Source organism: Mchenga conophoros, linkage group LG22, assembly GCF_057382185.1.
Source record: "Mchenga conophoros isolate Kocher_MC1m ecotype Shallow Benthic linkage group LG22, M_conophoros_male_GT1.1, whole genome shotgun sequence".
Lineage (NCBI taxonomy): Eukaryota > Metazoa > Chordata > Actinopteri > Cichliformes > Cichlidae > Mchenga > Mchenga conophoros.
The window spans coordinates 23182505-23204862 of record NC_140546.1 but is presented as its reverse complement, the minus strand read 5'-3'; the positions used below and the strand labels follow the sequence as shown (position 1 = coordinate 23204862).

The 22358-nt window shown below is 40.8% G+C and overlaps 1 protein-coding gene across 5 annotated transcripts; it reads right to left on the bottom strand.

Annotated features, from left to right (window-relative positions):
• Positions 1-476: 476 nt before the first annotated feature.
• Positions 477-21259, bottom strand: tbc1d5 (TBC1 domain family, member 5). 5 transcript variants are annotated; one of them, XM_085263175.1, is made up of 23 exons: positions 21145-21259; positions 15376-15428; positions 14973-15091; positions 14220-14274; positions 13942-14050; positions 13631-13720; positions 13330-13404; positions 13060-13127; positions 12868-12970; positions 12455-12543; positions 12286-12336; positions 12126-12195; positions 10605-10777; positions 10350-10492; positions 9660-9766; positions 6470-6555; positions 4737-5032; positions 4476-4532; positions 3025-3233; positions 2822-2921; positions 2504-2583; positions 2140-2400; positions 477-1760 (listed from the first exon to the last, which is right to left on the bottom strand). In XM_085263175.1, exons 3-23 carry the CDS (start codon positions 15070-15072, stop codon positions 1479-1481), a joined length of 2604 nt encoding a protein of 867 aa, XP_085119301.1. In that variant the 5' UTR covers positions 15073-15091; positions 15376-15428; positions 21145-21259; the 3' UTR covers positions 477-1478. The 5 variants fall into 5 exon arrangements, with proteins under 5 accessions (XP_085119301.1, XP_085119298.1, XP_085119300.1 ...); XM_085263172.1 differs by having other exon boundaries at positions 14220-14277; positions 21145-21258; XM_085263174.1 differs by lacking the exon at positions 21145-21259 and adding an exon at positions 20933-21084 and having other exon boundaries at positions 14220-14277.
• Positions 21260-22358: the final 1099 nt, after the last annotated feature.

The window sequence follows — 22358 nt, the reverse complement described above, 5'->3', positions numbered from 1 at the left end:
TGTAAATGTGAACATAGTAAGTGTTTGTACATATAAATGCACATTTTATTTGCATGAGATCCAAGTTTTTACTGTCCTGGACATAATCATCTCTCAGTTTCACTGAAATACAGCAGCAGCATGGGTAAGCCTATAAGTATGGATGGCTTTGCAGTTAAATACGTTATAAACATCCAAAACATCTGTAGCAGCTCCTCGCAACAATGAATAATATCTGGAGATGAAGACCATTATTTAACCAAAACCCCAGAATAGCTTTTAAATAAACCACAAAGACTGATATCTCTGCAAAATTTGCTCAAAGTACACAGCATACGTAATAATACCATTAGCTGCGAATCCATGGTTCAGTTGTTATGCTCCTACTCCATTTAACCACACTTCCTGTCTGCTTTTTACTGCTGCTATCCAATCAGGACAATGTGTTAACTCAAAGTCTTGAGAGCAAGTAATCCAAAGAAGACACTAGAAGTTCAGCGTTTTAGCAAGAGCAATGTAGTTTTATTGGTCTAGAGTTAATTAGGCTGAATAGGCAGCTATAGAGGAACATTCTTTGTGTGCTGCTTTGTGTAATTTTGCCACAGAACACGAGAACAACTTACCTGTAACGTGAGCAAAGATAACAGACACTGAATTGTCCATATTGGAATCAATTTTAAAACAAAGGTAAAGGAGATTTATTCCATAATTTAATCATATACACCAGGGAAATTAAAGCACTAAAGGGTTAAAAATAAAAACAAAACAGTTTTCTTTAAAAGAGTTTTCTTAAATAAAAAAAAAAGAAGAAAAAAAGAAAAAAAAGATCACAGAGTTAGGTTTTGTTTGGCTGAGAAGAATAACGGTCAGAGGCACTGGTTTATGGGGGGGGAGAAAGCTGCCCTCAACAAGTGACAGGACGACACCATCCTTCTTTCCTTCGAGTATCAGGGCAGAGCGCTTCCTCTTTAGAGGCATACACGCAGACAGAACACAGGCAGAGGTGTGGCCAGAGCTCCACATTCACGAGGAACAACAGCTCCACACTCTCAATCATTACAGTAAGAGAAAAGGAGTCCCCTCCTGAAGGTAAACTGCAGTTTCAGGTCCAACTCTTTAGAATCATCTTGTAGTGACAGGGTAAGCAGTTCAATGGCGCCCTCTCTCTGTAGAGCAGGGAACTACAAATCATCATGAGTGACGGATGAGGTTAGATTGTACCCACTAAAAAGGCCCAGCATAATAAGGAGATGAGACAGCATACAGCATCAGCTCAGACAGGACTGAAGTGGCACAGATTAAAGAGAGAGTATCGGGCATTTGTGACACAAGTGTCACAGTCCAGGTGTTCAATTTCTATGTTGAGAGCAGTTTCAGTTTCACCATTGACCTAAAGTCCCCTCACCAATTCCAGGTCACCTTTCTCTGATCAAACCCCGCTGAATGGATATGAACCAGAACGGGTATAGGTGAAGGAATAGGGCGGTGATTTAACACGTTCACAGGTCGTTCGGGTTAACGATGGTAAAGTCAGAGTCCTTGCTGTGGGTGGAGCCTTCATCTGGGCTGGAGGAACCTGAGGTGGTGCCTGCCATTAGGGGATCTTGGAAAGTTCCAGCCGCACCCTCAGGCTCCATCCGCACCATGCCACGCCCCCGTCTGATTTGAGGAGTGCGCTCGGATGCAGACCTTCCTCCAGTTTCGGCGTGTAGGTCTCCGTCCTGGGAAATAAGGATGTAATCGTCCCAGTTTTTGCCCTCCAACCCCAGAGAAGACGCCACCTGCATGCAAGAATCTTTTTTTAAAACTGCATAAATGCCTAAAGTGTGAGATCACGCTTGCCTTGGCCTAAAGCTGAGTGTTTTGAGATAAACTTGCTGTGCTCGGCGGTATCATTCAGAAATGGTATAATTCTTAGGAGAGCAGATTTAGCATGACACACCATAATCCTGGAAAGATACAAAACCACTCTGAACACAGACTTGCAGACATGAAAGGGATTAGGATTTAAAATGAATGAATCCTGGGATCAAAGGGTCAAACAGCAGAACAGACGACGAAACATAATCCTGTATGGAGTGAACGTTAAACTGTATTTGATGCCAATACAGCTGGCAGAGGTACAGAGCAATAATTTACGCAGACAGGAAAAACGCTGACCTGTTGATCAAATGGTGTCATGGCCTGCTCCTCCTCCTTCTCGTCCATGCTCGCGCTCCCTTCCAGCTCGGAGTCCCTGCTCGGCCTGATGTTTGCCTGCTGTTGCTGGCCACTGTGGAGGCTGCTGGTGCTTAGAACAGTTTCACCTGCTGCTGCTGCTGTGGACGTGTAGTGATCGTCAGCAATGGTGATTTCTTCATTCTCCTCAGCTTCCAGCTGGCTCTGGTTGAAGCGCAGCGCTCCCTTTAGGATGTCTTTAATCTGACAGGGAGAAGGAGGCCACAGAGATGAGTTAGTGAATATGATTATAAAAGGGACATCACAAAAATGAATACACACTTATAGCATCTGCTCACACAGTCACCTGTTTGAGTCCAGCCAGTGAGACCAGGACCTCATCCTCTTTCTCGATGTGTTCTTGGAGAATCACTTCCTGGATTTTACCTAGAGGAACAATGAGTGGTCAGGCACTGATCGGCCACAAAAATCGACTATATTACTATCACTATATTACAATTCGAAAACAAACAGTATTATTATAGTCAGTAAATTTTTAGCAAAATTAGAAATTTACAAATTTAAGTTAGACAAAAATATAACCTGCAGCAGACGCTGACGCACGAGTGGAATTAGACTGAATGTTTTTTTTTTAAGCCATGTAACCATGTGTGGCTGAACTTACAGATGTGTGTGTTCATCATCTTAGCACAGTATTTGCTCATGGCCTCCAGGTCGTTGATCTGGCCCTGCAGGAAAGAGACTTGGGCTTCCAGGTCTTCTTCCTGTTGATCCCACAAACACAAACAGAGAAAACTGGAAACTGAAGGAAACCCTACAAAGAAGGGATTATGGTTAAAGCTGTGAGAGAAAATTAAAAAGACTTACCATCTCTTTCTTGCCCATAGTCTTGCTGTGGGAGCGCGAGCGAGTGATGTTAAAGAAGGACTCCTTCTTGGTGGCGGAGAGGGGCGGGGATGAAGTGCTGACATCACTCCCTCTGGATGGGGGAAGAGGCGGGGAGGCGGTGGATTGACCACGGCCACCAGAGAGGCTTTCTATGCTTGTAGAGGAGCTGACCGTCCTCGAGCTTTGGCCTAAGAAGCACAGACAGACATTTTTATTAGTAACACTAGGAAGGTGAAAACCTATGGACGTCACCTTATTTGAATTTACGGGAGAACAACCTGCACAGGAAATAAACATGAAAGAAACTATTGTTCCTTTAAACTCTATGAAGAACCCTATTTATGGAGGCCAAATCTCATAAATATCTGTAATTTAGAAAGATATTAAACAGCTAAGTGCAAGACAAGACTGAAACCTGGACTGTGAAGCTGGAATTGCAGATTTTTCCCCCCGTGCTGAATGAGATGTAGAAATTGTGAATTCATGTATTCATGAATTCACAATCAAAAAAGACATACATTGTGTTTTAAATGATAAATGATTTTTTTCCCCAAGTGCATCTAATAAATAAATAAATAAATAAATAAATAAATAGATAAATAAAAGTGTCTAGTAGTGCTAATGAGTCTGTCTGTTATATTTCCTTTCCTAGAGTTTTTAGCTTTCATGTCATCATCTGTTTTTAGATAATGCAAATCTGCAGCAGTGCGCCTCACCACAGAGCAAAGCAGGAGCTGATTGGAGAGGCGCAGTCCCTGCTGCTCAGAGAATGATGCTCATTAATGCAGCAATTAAATGCAAATGTAAGTAATCAATTAATAACAGACTTTTGCAGTTATTAATTGACTGCAAATCTGTTGGTCTATAATGAGTCATTAGATAAACCATTTCTTTGCATTTTTCTTTGTCACTGCAGACTAAACAGCAAGCTGAGACACACACACACACACACACACACACACACACACACACACACACACACACACACACACACACACACACACACACACACACACACACACACACACACACACACACACACACACACACACACACACACACACGACAAATAGGGGTTTACAGCTACAGTGATGCAACAACAGAAACTTGCTGACAGGTTTTTTGTTCGGTTTTTTAAAGGACACAGTCTTAGCACTACTGATGAGAGATGTCGCAGCTCACTAGTGATGCCTATGCCATCATCTGCACTGATGCAGCGAGCTGTGATCTCCCTCTGGTGGTCACAGTTGAAAATCACATGCAGCACACACTCATGTCTGTTTATGGTAACATTTGGCACACCAACAGCAGGGACAGGTGAGCAAACGGCGTACAACATGCAGGATGCTTAGAAATGGGCTGGCAGTGATGAAAGCACGGACAAATAAGGGCGGGCATGTCACACAAGCAGTTGCCATGACAGCAGTTACCTTGTGTGTCACTGTGAGTCTGGGCTGAGGCCTGAGACACTCCACCTGAAACGCCATCTAACAGACAGGAGAGTCAAAGCCGATGCTGCCATAACCACACAAACCAAAAGGCTGAACAAACTTCAACAACCAGTGTTAAAAAGGGTGTAAGGGTAATTCACCGGGTACATAATACACCAACTAGTAGATGGTAAGAAGGATGTCATCACATCTGTCCTGCCACAAATCTGGAACATTTCCGTTTTGACTACTTGTGCTCACCTTTGCTCAGGTGGACAGGCATGCTTTCAGACTTGAGCAGGCGATAGTGCTGAGTCTGGGCCTGGCCCTGGGTCTGCGTCGGAGCTGACGGATCTGCCAGCAGGTGTGGTAAGATGGGCGTAGGGGCCGAGGCCGGGGAGGTGGACGAGGAGGAGGAAGAGGAGGAGTGTACCTCGCTGTTGATTGGTGAAATAGACGCACCAGACATAGCTGGAGCAATGAGCTTCCTGCCGAAGTTGAGCAGACTGCTGGAGACCTTGTTGATGTTGAGTGGAGCAGCTTTTGTAGAGCCAGAGCTAGAAAGAAAAGGATATGAGACACTTCACCTGATCTCATCTTTACCAGAAGATTTTCCAAACTACTACTTTTAGCATTATTTAACAAATGTTCTACCTTCAAGGTATCCAGAGGTTTATATTTTATAAGATAGAAAAATTAAACCCTGCTTCCAGAAATCTGGGATTAGCCTGAGAAGTCTCAAAGACAAAACAAATGCTATAAAATGGCTCATGAGAGGGGTTTTTTTTGGTGCTCAATTCTTGAATGCAAAACAGTTATCCCAGAATTTAAAACCTGGATTACCCGGCACAATAACATAAATTGACATCTCGTTCTTAATATTAACGACTGCAGATCTTAAGGTAGTTTTAGACCCTATAAAACTTTAATGCTCCGAGTGGAGGTCTGATTTCTAATAGCTCATCTGAGGTTTTTTTTAATGACCGCATTCTTGTCTCATGCACACAAGGGAGCCTACAAACACTGCCTATTTTATATTACTTTTATACAGTTTCACTGACCTAAAGAATGTGCTCATGTGAAAGAACATGTCCGAATAGAAAGCAGGAAATAAAATGACTAATGGCGAGTGGACTTACAAGGTAAGGTTATGCTTTAATAAAACATAAGGATCAGTGCAGGAGCAATTTTAGTATTTTATACATATAGAGACATTTTTAATGTGAATATATAAATAATGATAAATACTGAAAACTGTAGCCATGTTCGAGTCAAATGGACCCATCTGTCATTTATGTGTGAAGGTTCAAAGTTCTGCAAGCTGTCATGGGCGTTATATAGAGCCCAGAATAGAGGGGGGGGGGTAGTTTGAAACAGCAGTCTGAACCTTTGGCTCACTGGGATTACTAGCACATAACTAAACTAAAGCAATTTTTATCAACGGCCACTAATGTAACCCATATTGTATGTGATACAGTTGAGTCCATAATTTTCTGGACAAAGACAAAATTTTCATTTTCTTTGGTCTGAACTTCACCACAGGGTGATGCTCTCAGATAAGATTCAAATAAAAGCAGCATGACTGGTCAGATGGTGCTTTACAATGCAAATGGATAATGATCTAAAGAATACCAAGACAGTCACCTCATCACAACCTAATAACCTTTCAGTTATTAAATACAAAATTAAATGGAGACCCACAAACAAGCAGCGACTGAAGGAGACTGCAGTAAAAACCTGGCAGAGCATCTCAAGGGAGGAAACGCAGCATTTGGTGAGGGTTGGGTTATAAACTTCAGGCAGTCTTTGACTGGAAAGTATTAAAAACATTCCTTATATTTTAAAATATCTTAGTTTGTCCAATTAATTTTGAATTGGAAACATGCATTTTTGTCCTGGATGCATGCATGTATGTATGCATGCCCCATATGTTTATACCCATGTGTGTGCGCAATGTCAGGTCCATTCAAAGACAAGGCTGTGCCTTATTTTACCGTGTCTTGTTCATCAGGTCAGCTCCCTTTGTTTTGTAGTAATCCAGGTTCTGCTGGAAGTGGTAGTTCACAGGTCGCGGGTTGTTCTACAAAAACAATAACTTAAGCTTAAACTGTTATTGTTAACAACTTTAACAAGACAGATTAAAAACCTCTGCTGTGCACAACAAACAAGTAATCTCACAGTAAACAAGTCAACCGAAAATATGTGCACATGCATGACTACATAAATAAGTCAATATATGTTTCTGAGTCAGTACTTATGAGCAACAAACCTCCACCATGCCCCTTCTTGCACTGTTATTAGGGATGAACCCTCCCCAACCACCCTCCAGGTATAAATCTGATGTTGACCTGGTTTGACATGGCTGTTCACCTGGGGGTAACACTGTCATGTCAGATCAACACCTTCCTGAAATTTCATCTCAGGAGAGTGGTGAACAGGAGTTTGGTGGAGTTGTTCAGTATACAGGTCAATGAATTTGGACGAGGAACAAAAGATAATTTAGGTGAGGTGTTCGCTAAGGTCAAAGACTCCGTGCTGATTTAACTTGTTCACACAACAACGTCGAGCTTACATGCAACTAAAACGGTACAACTACAAACGTTCTGCGTGGGAGAAGTAACAGCACAGCAGACCTCTGGTTAAGTGAACAAAAATCAGAAAGACCGCAGGAGGAAAGAAACAAGTGTATGACAGGAAAAGTATGGTCAGGGCTGGGGAAATCTTGGCAAAAATGTATCAGGTCTTTTTTGGATTTCCAAACTAGACCAGAGTTTTGCACTTCACATAGTTTCACATTTACCAAGTGCACAAGTACTTCTGTTTTTACTTTAACTGTCTTGCAGTTGCATCATTGTGCCATTTTAGGATTTTCGTAATCAAACTCAGGACAGGACTTTTACATTGGAAGTTTTTTTCCACTGCATTTATCATCAAAGCTGAGCTCAGGTCCATCCCATTTCCACTGATCATCTGCCACTAGAGTCCACCTGTGGTAAATTCCGTTGATTGGACATGGTGTGGAAAGGCCCACATTTGTCTATATGAGGTCCCATAGTTGACAGTCCATTTCAGAGCACAAACCAAGCCATGAAGTCCAAGTCTGTAGACCTCAGAGACAGGAGTGTATTGAGGCACAGATCTGCGGAAGAGTACAGTTTCTGCAGCAATGAAAGTCACAGTAAGCAGAGTGACCTCCATCCATCCATTCGCTTCCGCTTATCCTTTTCAGGGTCGCGGGGGGCGCTGGAGCCTATCCCAGCTGTCATAGGGCGAGAGGCAGGGTACACCCTGGACAGGTCGCCAGTCTGTGGCAGGGCCAACACACAGGGACAGACAACCATTTGCACTCACATTCACACCTAGTGACAATTTGGATTATCCAATTAACCTATCCCCACAAGCTGCATGTCTTTGGACGTTGGGAGGAAGCCGGAGTACCCGGAGGGAACCCACGCAAACACGGGGAGAACATGCAAACTCCACACAGAAAGACCCCGGCCTGATGGTGGAATTGAACTCAGGACCTTCTTGCTGTGCGGCAACAGTGCTAACCACCGTGCCACCGTGCTGCCATTATATGTAAATTGAAGAAGTTTGGAACCACCAGGTATAACTGGCCGCCCGGCCAATTTGCCACACTCCACTAGTCAAGCCTGTAACAGAGCGGCCATACAGAAGCCTCTCTTCAGTAAAAGGCACGACAGCCCACCTGAAGGCAAAAAGCACCTGAAAGTCTCTCAGACCATGAGAAACAACAAAAAAAAATTCTCTGGCCTAATGAAACCAAGCTTGAACTCTTTGCCCTGAATGCCAAGAGTCATGTCTGGAAGAAACCAGGTACTGTTCATCAGCTGACCAATACTATCCCTACAATGAAGCACTGTGGTGGCAGCATCATGTTATTGGGATGTTTTTCAGGAGCTGGGAGGCTACTCAAGGTCAAGAGGAATGCAGTGATGTACAGAGACATCCTTGATGATATCCTGCTCAAGAGCACTTTAAACCTCAGACTGGCAGGGGAAGGGGGGGTCTCTTTCCTTTGTTAATGTTCCAGCCAGAACCTAGACTTGAACCAACTTAACATTCTGGAGAGATCTGAAAATGGCTGAGGACCAATGCTCCCCACCATGACCTTGAGAGCTTCTGCAATGAAGAATGAGAGAAGCTGTCCAAAAATAAACCACCATTCTAAAAATGACTTGAGCCTGTAATTGCTGCCAACTGTACTTCAGCAAAATATTAAGCAAAGGCTGTGACTGTTTATATACATGTTGTATGTTTGTTTTTAATAAATTTGCAAAAATTGGAAGAAAATGTTTTCCCCTTTGCCATTAGAGGATATTGTGTTTAGGACATTGAGGTGAAAAATTTATTTCATCCATTTTAAATAAGGTTGTAAACATGACAAAATGTGGAACGAGTGAAGTGCTGTTGCAAAGACCATGAAACATGCACTGCTGAGCTGAACATTAACTAACCCAACCATAAACTCTGATATGCAAGGGGTGCTAGTTTAAGATTAATGTGTTTTAATTGTACATTAAACATACAAACATAAACACAGAGGCCTATTTGTTACACACAAAGATTAAAATGCACTTATATTTGTGCTACGACTACTTGTCATTAACTGCAGTGACCGCTTCATTGACTACACCTGCGTTTCCTGTATTTACTGTAAGTGCCCCGACATTAAAATGTAACCTCTCAAGCATGAGAAACTAAAATACTTGCTGCCAATTTTAACTTCACTTTTTACACCCAAGCGCTTTCTGAGAGTACAACAACACCACAAAAAGGTTTTTGGTCCTTGCTAAAAGTGTGTTGCTCGAGGATTTTAGCCCACTGTGCATATGAGTCTTTCACTTCTGCAAAACTTCTACTTCCTCTGTGATGGGGACAAAAGGCAACTTGTTTTGAGTGAGGCATCGCCTTTACAGTAAGTACTTGATAAAAGCTGCTAGAAGAGAGCTTGTTTAACTGTAAGTTTGTTCTGATTTTGATCATGAGTCTCTTTCTCTCTTCCCCATTTTAACCTGTGACCAGTTAGACAGTGAAAGAGACACGTGAGCGCATAACACACATCAGCACTTTTATAGAGACTTACATCACCAACTGTCAATTCTATCAGCAAAACCAACATGTATTATTTTTCTAGTTAAGTACGCTGGTATAATAACTTACTTTGGGATCTCGAAGGAACAGAGCCTTTTGCAGCAGAGAGTTGATGTCTCCTATTGGGGGGTAGTGCATTAGGAGGCCCAGGCATGTCTGGAAGTTGCTAGCAATTACTAAAAAAAGAAAAACAGATTTAAGAAGAATCTTAAAAAACATAAAAATAAAAATCTGGTAACAGCTTGTGCTTTGCTTTAATCAAGTGTGAATCACCAAGAGTGTTTCAAGCTGTAGTCTCACTTCCTTAGTGTTTTCTATTTGACTTATTTGTCACAGACTAGACTCTGCATTCCAAGAAAAACAAAGCTAAACAAAAAGAGTCCACAAAATATCAGAATAAAAAAAAATAAATAAATTAAAAAAAAAAAAGAAAAAAAAAAGAGAAGTTGCAGACTTATTTTCATATATAAAAAAAAAAAGAAAAAAAGTGCGAATGGACAAGCTTCATTAACTGCAGACTGAAATTGCATTGTGTTACATTTTGGCTCATTGGCATAACAGTAGCACTTATACAAGCAGAACTGCAGTCTATGCTATTTATATGAAAAGATCAATTGTAGTCCGAAGTAATATAACTCTGTCTAACTAAATGAGCCGGAGTAATTCACAGTTTTCCACTTATGTATGTCTTACGAAATTACATGCTACAAAGACAACACATGGCATTATTGGATTATTTAAGTAATAAATGGTGCGTACGAGCATCTCGGATATAGAGCAGCATGGCCACAAAGATGTAGTCCACAAGGTCCAGAGTGATACAATCAGCAAAAAGGGCATCCCACACCACCAGCAGGTCCTGAAGAGGAAATTCCCGGCCAAACAGCAGACGAACCCACCGGCTAAAGACACAGAAAAAAAAAAAAAAAAAAAAAAAGCTTTACTGCATTTGTGTCCAGCAGTGGATCAGGAAAAAAAAAAAAAGTCAGACTGCCCAAAGATGTAAATACTGACATCCCGTAGATCTGCGGGGCGATCTCCAGCCGATTGAGATGCATGTGCAGCTCGATATCGTGCTTCTTCACCAGCTGGTCCTGGATGCGGTTGACTTTGGTTACTATGGCAACAGATGGCCCTGCATCCTGGGGTCGAGCGAATGGGATGGTGGTCAGCATTTCTTCTTTACCCTGGGGAAGCAGATTGTTCCATCACAACTGAAACATCTTCATGCAAACATAAATGAGGAAAATCAGCAACAATGAGGAGCTGCAGTATCCTTTTGGGAGGATATGCTATTCTGAGTTTTGTTAAGTTTACTTGCTTTACTTTATTTAATTCAATAAGGTGGAGTTTAATTATTAGATCTTTTGATTCATATTAACAGGATAGGAGGATATCTGGTGACTGGAGGGCATTTGAGTACAGTGAAGTCATTGTCATGGCCATGACATCAGTTTGAGATGGGCTGAGGTCACATGATGTCTTATGCTGCTGGAAGCAGTCGTCAGAAGATCGGCACATTGTGCCCATACTGAGGTAGGTTGTGGACTTTAAGTGATGCTCGCAATGACAGTGGCGCAAAGGCAACAACAAAAAAACAAAACAAAAAAAAAAAACTAATTCCCCACACTAAACTGTTCTTAGATGGTAGGTTAGATTCATGTTTGCAAGTTGTTTACACCAACATGAAAGAGCATAACATCTGAATGTTGCAGCATAAATTGAGACTTGTCGAATCAGGCTACAGTTCCCCTCCCATCAGCTCAAAGCAGTCTGGCCATTCTGTTCTGATGTCTGATGTCAACAAGAAATTATTGCCCAGAGAAATCCTGCTCACTGGGTATTTTCTCTTTTTCAGACTATTCTCTGTAAACTCTAGAGATGGGCATGCGGGAAAATCCCAGCATAGCAGCCGTTTCTGAAACACAGACCAGCCCATTTGGCTGTCACTGAAATCCCCTTTCTTCCTCATTCTGATTCTCCGTTTGAAATTCAGCAGGTCAACTTGACAATGTCTGCAAACCTAATTGCACCAAGTTGTTGCCATGTCATTGGCTGATTAGATATCTGCGACAGTATAAAGTCTTATATTGCAAATTTGTCTCTAAGAGCTTTGAAGAGCCTCTACAGTCTGCTTAATTTGGAGTGGAAAAAGAAAAAAAAACTAATAAAAAAGTTCACAAAACATGAAGTGTTTTAAGTAACAATTTGACTGACAGTCAGTGATAATCATGGTTTCTGTTTGTTCCTGCACTTGTGCCACAAATCGGTTGGGTACATCAAACAGATCCAGCTGCTCGTCTGCATTTCTGACAACGAAGCCTCTCGTCCTATGTTCACTATAGTAATAAAAATGCAATTGCTGCTACCATGGTAACCACCTGAGTGGTCAAATTAACCAGGACTGAGCTCTTCAACATTGTAATTTAGCGTTAATATAATGTCATGTCTTCATGACAGTGCAATCAGCTGGTATTGTGTTACAATCTACAATCAATTTCAGTGTCAAAAGTAGTTTTTCAAATTAGAACAGACCTTCCTCACTTCCCTTTCAAAGCTGGAGAACCACGGCTCTGCTGTCTCCATTAGCTGCGAGAACATGGCACTACAGAGAGAGGCAAAGATAAATGTAGTGAGATTTTTTAAAAGTATAAACATTTCTTATTCTGAACCCTTTTAATCGGCTGATACTTACTAGGCATCGTGCTCGAGGTACACTGGGTCTAACAGACACTTCATCTCCTCACTGAAAAAAGTGAGAATCTTTCAATTTAATCTTTGGACAAATAAATACAAAAAATATGTTGTCATCAGAGAAGCAGGTCTGAAGGTGTTAATGGCTTTTCAGTGAAATGCAAACTGACCTGGGGCTGGCCGTCTCACTGGCATGCTGAAAGGCTTGATGGTCACAGTGCAGCACAAACACTATGGGAGCCAGCAACTCGTGCATCCCCTACAGACAGAAAAGCAGACAGAGGCAGAGAGAATGTAAGATGCATAAAGGCAGAAGGGAGAGGAAACAAATACAGTTCAATTGTGGTCAGTCTTTCTTTAATAGTGATGCACGAGGTTTCTAATCCGTCATGACAGGTTTAATTTAGATATTGTTAGCCACTACTCAGCCATGTGTCACTTCCAGTTTGTAAAAAAGATGCTATGCTGGCCATCTATTCACAGGCTGGCACCTGTTACAGACACTTGTAATGCTTAGGTTACAAAGGCATTTTGTTCTGTGTGAGCTTGTTGAACAAACACACGGGACGATGTTGAATGTTACCTGTTTGTACAGTAACTGCTCATTTTCTCTGGCATAACAGAAGAGAATATCAGTCAGCTTGGTCCTCACATCTTCATCCTGGAAGTATCGGATCTCAGGGAATCTAATCCAAATACAAAAAGAGCAATTTTTTTTTCCTGCCATGTTAATAACAGAAAAATAAAATAAGCAAATAGTAACAGAGATACTTACGTTCTCAACACATCCTGCTTGACCATTCCCTTTAGCTCTTTATCCTGGAAGAACTTATTCCACAAACTCTGGATGTGACAGAAAAAAAAATTACATTCAGAAAATCAAGGGAAGAGATTGTTGTCATTACAATGACAATGTGTGTAAATCTATATGTTAAAAACCAATATGTCATTGACAGTATCAATAATTATTAGAAGGTCACAAAGTGTCAAAGTGTCAGGGTCATATTTTGCACATAACCATGAAACATTTGTGGAGAAAACTCACCCCCTCATCCTGGGACAGTGGGTTGTTCACCACAAGGTCCTGCTGGCCTGCGGCCTTGCGGGGGTTGGTAATGTGCTGTGACAGAAAAAAACAAAACAAAACAAAACAACAATAATGCACAACAATTAGTTACAACCTTTGATGATTTGATAAGTGATCAGTTTTTTCCCTCATGGGCTGCATATTATGCTCTGTGTTTCAGGATATAAGCAGCTATAAATTCTACATATAAATGAGCAGTGAGGTTAATGGAGAACATTTATATCTTAGAACCACACTGGCCACAGATGGGTGCTCTCACCATCTCCTTGATCTTCTCATACTGGGCCCGGAGCTCCTTTGTCTTGTTTATCCACTGCTCTTTATCCTCTGGAAGAACCTCCAGGTACAGCTATAGACATGCAATGCACATATCAGTCCATGCAACAGTTCATCTTTGAGAAATCACTAACATGCAGAAAAATCAGCCCTTTCAGAACTACGCTCGAGGCTGTTATATCCACTGAGGAAAAAGTCTGTAAGCCACCACAACTTCCCTTTTCTGTGACAGGGAATTTGCCAAAGCCCCCTTAATCAAACTCGATAGGACCGCTTGATCCAACTGGCAGTTACCTTCCAGCACACACTCCGAAAGCGGCTGCTCCTCAGCCGCCCATTGATGCCTGCCTGCCGGATCCTGGCCAGGTAATTACTGTTGAGAAACAAGTCGTCCCATTCTTTCCTGCATTGGGGAGGGGGTGGTGGAGGCAAAGCATGAGGGGATTTACCAGCTTCAACTCAACTTGGGCAACTTGTGTCATCAAGCAGTAAACAAACAAGATAAGAAGCTAAGAGAAGTGGGCCACGAGTTCACGATACCACCATGAAGGGATATTAATGGAATAACTCACCTATATGAGAGAAAGGTAGAATGAGACTCCGAAGTGCTGCTGTCAAGAGATCCTCCTACTGAGAACAGACACAGCCACAAGGGGGAGATGTAAACAACAAGTGCTAGGGCGTCAAAGCAGAAATCAATTTGTGTGTGTGCGTGTGTGTGTGTATATATATTTTTTTTTTAGACGAGGCAATGACAGAGCAACAAAAATGCATACTTAGACAATTTTACTGCATCACAATAACCCATCAGTTATTCTTTTACAAGGCACGCAGTAGAGCAAAAAGGGGAGCAGAGAAGGTGATTAAAGGAAGTAAAGTAACATACTCTGTTTCTTCTTTATTGGCCGTAATAAGTCTAATTTGGCCTGCAAGTGAACATGCATTGAAGTTGGAGAGCTGTCTATCAGCATTAGTTACAGGAGTGGATCGCTCCACAGGGACGCTCAGTATGAATATTCATCAGTTCCACAACATGCCAGCCACCAACGTTTTCTTTCAGTCACACGTTAACATAAAAAACACACTCAGCCTGGGGGTGTCGCAAGCCACATCTGTGACTCACACTTCAGTCAGCTCAAAATTTTCTTTTTAATCATCTCCAGAATGAACCTAAACTTATCATCTCCATTGTTGTGAGCCTGTTAGTCCCAAAAGGACTGCAGCATTGGTATATTATGATGTGGGTCTTGGTCCAAGGAAGGGGAAATGGTTACAGGTGTTATCTATAACAGAGGTTTGGAAGTCTTAACTGAAAGTTGACATACTGTTTTCATTCTTGTTGAAACTCTGGAGCGCGTCAAAACCTGTCTCCTGATGATCTTCACTCTGGAGTGGATGGCGGGTCTCAAAATTGGGATGCTGCATGACTGCGACCCAGCTGGACCTGGAGAATGAGGTAGCAGGTAAGAGCAAAAAAGAGAAAGATATAAAGAAGAAAGATAACTGAACACGATCTCCCAAAAAGTCCTGGTGTTAAAGCACAAACTAAACTTATTTCTTTTAACAGGGACACAGAGCTTCAGTTTCAGCTTCAGAACCTGTCCTGACTTTGCCAACTTTTCATGAACATTGTAGCCTCTGACCTCTTTTTATATAACAGTGCTGGCAAATCAGTCCACCGCAATCAGCAAAGTTTCTCCAAGCACACCATTTGATCTCGGTACTTACTGTCACAGCTTTGTGTTTCTCGTCAGTTGAGACTCAGAAGGAAAGGATCGTTTCTGCAAGTAGAGGGAGAAGGACTGATAATAAAGGGGAAATGAAGGACAAAGCTGCTAAAGGGCCAAAAATGACTCAGTGAAATATAATACAGTAGAGCAGAAGTAGGCAGCATTGGAAGAAAATTAAAAGACGTTGGTGAAAGAAATGCTTTGTAGAAACACCCAGCACTAAAGACGTAGACTAAAGTGACTGCAGATGCATTTCATAGTGAAGAATAAATCCAACAATTTATTTCTCAAAAAGTATTTTCATGAAGGAGCGACTTGATCAAAATTTGCTTTTTTGAATTTGATACTGATTTTCAGTGAGTAAAACTACTGAAATATGCTTTATATAGTAAATTAATGTAGTATGTCAGGAAAAAGTCAATGTTTCAAGCAATGCTTAAAAAAAAGAAAAAAAAATAGCAGGGTTGTATTTTTAGTTTTTTTTTTCCCTACACTGTGGCAATCGCACAAAGGGATATGGCATAGTCTCCCTTCAAATGTATTATTTTCAACTTAACATAAAATAAAACACTGACATTGATTACAGTCAGTGAAGAATGGCTGAAATTAACAAGAAGCACTTGAGCTGCCTGATGTTCCACGGTGCTCTTTGTGATACATTGAACATAACTGGTGAAGCTAATGAGGTCATTAAGTAGGCAAATTAATGCATTAATTACTGATGTTTAATGTGAAGAAACTTGTCTTCGCGTGGCTCACGGACAGCAGTGTTTCTGAAACAAAAATCAGCTCTGGCGAGCGGTCAGGACGGGACTTCCGGGGAGCGATCCAAATGCAGGAGGAATGTTGGACGTGGTGCTGAGATTCACAAAGAGACAACCTTCAAGGCGATGATGGATATGACTCTAATTTTAACGGGCACCGTGCCTTCCTCTTTGATCACACCACAAATTAATCTCCGTGTGATAATAATGTAATATTGTTTTTCTCTGTTTTGACTGTAAATTAACGACCAAACATATAATACGAAGAAAACAATTTGAAGAAGTTAGGAGAAACTTTTCCTTTGTTTCCCCCCACCCCCTATGTTCATTTTTCACATAGAAATACATTAATTGATTCATCTTAAAAAGAGAGGATGAATAGAAAGATTTCCCAATGATTTAATGCCATACTGAGTGGTTTACCAGAACAGAAAGATGGATTCATTAAAAATAAATAAATAAATTCCAAGAAAACACAAACAAAAAACCCCACTATTAATATCCCGACCAGGTAAACCGTGAGCCAAGTACTCGCTGCCAACTTCTGAGAGAAGTTTACTTTTTCCGTGAGACATCACAATCTAGGTTAACCAATCCTGCCTTCGTTCTTTATCCGGCTTGGGATTATTCCATGTTTATGAATATGTTTAGCCTAATGCGCAGGCCTACAGAATAGCACGTGCCCACAAAGCATTGTGTTTTCTTTCGATTTAATAATTGTGGAAATAACACAACAAAGGTATTTCTTAAACCAATTAACCATGTGAATGAAACACTGCTTGATAAATTAGCTACACATGCCATCAAAATAGAAATTATTTTATATGCATAATGTATGCGGCTGTTTTCACGGGGAACATCTGTTCTACTCGAAGACTAATGCTCTCCTTAAATCTGTGTGCTCCCCCCCCTCCCTGCTTTCCTAAAAAGGACATTATCCTATCAAATAATCGGCACCAGTCCACAACTATGGGAAAAAACAAACCCCCTCCAGAAGAATGGTGTGAATAGGTGTTTCCAATAATAGCATCTTCTGCTTTCAAAGATTGGCATGAAAGATTTAAAGTCTCCTGAGTGAATACAAATACAAGCGGTAGTCATCTTGCATAGAATATTAATTCATATGATCACTGTGACCAAAATTACTCATGCAAAGTACTTTGAAAATTCTTTTCCCTACAGTCTTGTAGTCACATTCGTCGCTTTGTCTCTTCTTTCCAAAAGTAAAAAGTGACTCTAAACTTTAGAGATCACTCATCCCTACTTGTTCTTTGCATAGGCATATCTTATGTGCGTGTCTCCGCAAGCCTTTCCGAGCGAGTGAAAGATGACGCGGGTGTTCGTCTTGAGGCCTCGCCGTGTTAGCACAGCCTTGCCTGAAGCGACTCTTCTCTTAGCCTTCTGCTGCTTTCATTACTTTTTCCCGGAGTCGAACGTAAAATGACATCCCAACTTTACTACATAATAATCAAGGCAAATTAGCTTCTGCATAATTTAATCCACGGCACCTGGAGACACCTCAATAATTCAAAGCACGAATCTTTCATGAAATAATCAAATCAATACATAATGAAATGCATAAATAAATCAACAGGCAAATAACAGCGAGTCCATCTGTTCGGAGGTAGAAGATCACTTACTGGGAATTGCTAACAAAAGCTTGCAAAGCTAAACTCAAACTGTAGCAGTGACATCATCCTGTGTTAGTTTTGCAGATTTTTTAGGATTTGGCTTCTTTAAGTTCTTACCCAAGATGGGATTTCAAATGAGCTATGCTGATGCCCGGGACTGTGGGAAGCACACTGAAATGATTTCAAAATTAAGCATACAGCCTCACTCTAAACCTCAATCCTTAATAGTCTTCCACAAGGCGTGCAACATAACAGTTCACTTTTCATTTCCCATCACACACATTCGGTCTGAAAGTGAGCTTAAAAACCACAGACTAACACTTCCCATTTGATCTAAGCCAAGAAGCATCACATTTTAAATAGAGCCCACAGTATGCTCAACTATAGGTTCATGATTTTATCTTTGGGGTCTGCTAGAACAGATTTCCACATCTTGGCATGTTTTCATACCATACTGTACACTTCTGCAGAACCTCCTTTTACCAGCTGTGTGAAATGCCTCATTTTAGATGGTCTCTTTACTACCGCCCTCCAGGGAAAGCCTGTCTGCTCTGATAGTTGGGCAACAGCAAAGCAACTGTTCTATGAAGCACATGGGTTGTCTTTCAGAGAGCTGTGCAGTGGTAATGACTCCCCAGAGTTAAACATGTTTAAATTAAAATTAGAACCAGAACAATGAGTGATTCCTGTCCACTTGCCTTTATTACACAGTGCACTATTTGAGCGATGACATTGTGGTTTCCAAAATTACCTCATTTTGGACATGCGTACCAGAGAACGCCAACCAAGAATCCAGCTGAGTTTGCGTTTCAGTGACGGACAATTAAAAAGACAGACGTAACTTCTGAAGGACCTTCAACCTGCATTCAAACTTCAGACCACCAGATGGCGATATCTGTGGTCGCAAAAACACTTTTGGTGCTGTAGAAATCTATGGGAAAACTGCTCTAACTTGATAACAGCCAAACAACGAAGAGCAAATTACTGCAAAAGTGACAGTCTACTGACCACAACCAACCAACCAACCCGGTGATGACATGTTCTGTACGGGCATGGCTCTAAATATGTTTTAAAAACTTTAAGCGCTTATTTCTTAAATGCAGCTTTGCAGACAGTGTTACATCTATGTCAGTTTTTGAGAGCAGGGCTCCTCGGTGTTACACATAAAGTGTTTCATGTAAATTTAAAAAAGAAAAAGAAAAACAGTGAGAGGGAAAACCGTAATCTCAAGAACTCAGAAGTTGATCGATGACCTCATGGTACGCTTTTATATCATCTATGGTTGCAGCATCCAAGCTGCTTTTTTTTTTTTTTTTTTTTTTTTTAAAAGGTTTACACAATTTCTGGTTGTCCCTATAAGACACAAGATCAAAGCTAGCAATGGTAATCAGAGACATATTACTCTTAACACCTTAAACAGATTGCCAGTTTATTGATCTTAGTTAACTGACTTAATAACTACGTTAACTAGTTAACCAAATTAATTAGGTTAATTTATGGGGGAAGAAGCCAGAGTATCTGGAGAAAACCCACAGAGAGATGGGGAGAACATGAAAACTCTATAAAAGTCAAGGCCAGCTGGGGTGGATTCAAACCCAGGACCTTGGTGCTGTGTGGCAACTTCAACATGTAAAGCTGACTCTGCAGACTGATGTCTAATAAATATACTTCATGGAAATCATATATATATATATATATATATATATATATATATATATATATATATATATATATATATATATATATATATATATATATATATATATATATATATATATATATATACACACACACACACACACACACACACACACATATATATATATTTTTTTTTTCCAGGCTAGATAAGCTGGAAACTAAACCCAGATTAGTCAGTTGTATTAAACATTTTGCTGAAGTGCCTGCAGTATTTCCATTTGAAGACATCTGACTGAACTGCAACTACAGTTCTGCTCTCCGCTCAGGGATATGCTTTTTATCATTTCGCATTCAAATTCAGATGTTTTTTTTAAAAGTAGTAATAAACAGTAACAGCTGATCCACAAGAGTCTCAGCAGTTTCATGTGGGGGGAAACTGCTTTTACAGGATGAATATTCAAAGAGGATCCGGCAAACAGCGCTAATAGGAACTGTCAATGGCAGCTTCAGTCAAGACAGCAGCGAAACACCCCAGCTAAACAAACTCACATGCCTCTACTTCAGCACACAGTGAGAGCTCAAGAGCCTTTATGGTCACATGCTCTGCAAGAGACTGAGAACATGTCTGGAACCTTAGCCTTACCAAAATTCCAAGAACTTGTTGGGTCCTGAAAGATTTAATTACCAAAGATAAAATCTGACAGACATCTGTCTGTACTGAAATGGACAACTCGTTAGTAACATGGGGGAAGAGGACATCCACAAAGAGTCGCAAGGTAAATCTAAAAAATGGGCATTTCTAAAGTGCCTTTTCGCTGATAAAAGCTATTCAGATAAAACTAAGGGGACATCTTGCCTGGACTACTCAATGACATTTACATGTAACCTCATATAAAAGATCACAAGTTAAACAAAAATAATAAAAACACCACCAACAACAACAGCTAGGAAGCATTGCACTAAAGGGAACGAAACTCTGAATGCACAGAAACACTCAAGTCAGCAAGTACTGAACATTTCCTCCAATATTATTAGCAGGCGGTGTGTTTAAGTCCCGGGTCTCGCTCCTTTCTAGTCCAAACGGCCTTTCTGCAGTCCACGGTGTCCTACAGAAAGATTCCCACACGGACATTTGTACTGAACTTCATCTTGGCAGTGTGGAGAAGTATGTGTGAAACCACACGAAACTACACAGGCAGGTGGTGTTAGCTGTTACCAAACCTCTGCACTGCCCTGAACTAGTCACTGAATCTTTCACCCATAGTTAGTCCTCCACTTAGCAAACCCACGATTAGCTGTTTTTCCCCACATTTTTTTGACATCGTAACTTACATCAATGACAAGGTCTGTCCAAATTGAAGCAAAACGTACACAGGGTCCGTCTGGGATGCAGCACGAATGAGCTGCCAGGAAGATGATCGAAGCAGAGGGGGCTTAAAAAAGCAAAATAAAACGCCAAACAGCAGCTAAGCTAGCTTGTATCGTCCGTCGGCTAGCAAAGCTAAATATGAACTAAACTTACTCTGGCAGCTGAAGCTCTTCATGTTGATTGAATAAGAGTTGAAACGACAGGAAGCAGGAAGGCTAATATGACATTAGCCTAGCGAGCCAACTCGGGGCCCTGTTATTACTTCCAACACACACACAGCTTCTGCTTTAAACGAGACAAAGTTGCGCCGCACGCTCAGGAACTAGCACCAAAAAGCAATGCGTTAGCAGTTTTTATTCACGTACCTGTTCGGATCACGCAGGAAGCCTCATTCTGCTCACTCGGGCTCCGCTGATTTGTAAACAGTAGCGTGTCAGGCTCACTGGCTGAAGACCAGCTGACTGGTCACGTGACCCCCGGCCTGTGACGTTACTGACTGCCTGCAGGTAGCTGGTTGTTCTAGATTTGTCCAAAAGCTAAGCCTTACTTGTTTGTTAAATGCAAAGTAAGGGGGTCAATATATTTCAGCAAAATTGTGCAATAATGTTTAATAATTATTTATTAAGGCTTTGTGGCATTACTTGTATAAGTTCTTTGTAATATATAGTGAAGTTATGCGTTCATTTCATTTGTGAAGATCTCTAGAAGATAGCAGACAGCAGGCTGCAAAGACAAGGACCCAAACAATTGGCTGCTGGAAGAGGATAAGCAACAACCAGTAAGTTTTAAAAAACAAACAAAGAAACAAAAAACAACCTGACTAAGCAAAGGTTGAACTTTTTATTACTATAACCAGTCTATGAAGAATAAATGCCCAGTAAATGACACCTCTTAGAATTTGATAAGGCTTTAACAACTTCTGATTGAGTTCCAGTAATCTTCATAGCTCTGAATGAAACATGCAAGATATTTCCACCAATAGGAATATCCATAGATGAGTTATGAGAGAGGACTGAGTCTCACAGATTGCACACTTACATGTCACAGATTGTACTTCTTCCCACAGCTCTGCACAGTCTCCCCACAAGGCAGGATTGCAAAAAACAACAACAACAACAGCAAAAAACAAAAAACTGAGACTACTCTAGCTACTTTAGATTGCAAAGATAAATAGACAGAGGAGATTGCAAATTCAGTTACCGATTTATCAGCACAAAGATTATGCCTTTCAGTTCACTTATCTGCATCAGCTAAAACATACTGCTTTGTAAAAGAAAAATATGGGTGGTAAGGCTGTAAAAAAAAAAGAATAATGATCTTAATCTGTAATGGCAACATAGAATGTTGAGGTGGATCACACCACCAAGGAGAAATAAAAAACATCATTGAATGAGGAAGAACACCGAAGGGGCTACACAACGTGATGGCTAATTAAAACAGTTTTATGTAGACTTAATTACAGCAATTTCTGAGGTCAAACAAGTCAAGTTTATCCGTGGAGTGCTTTTAACAAACCGCTTTATCACAAAATGCTTCCAATATACAAAACACAAGATGCACAAAAATATAATTAAATCAA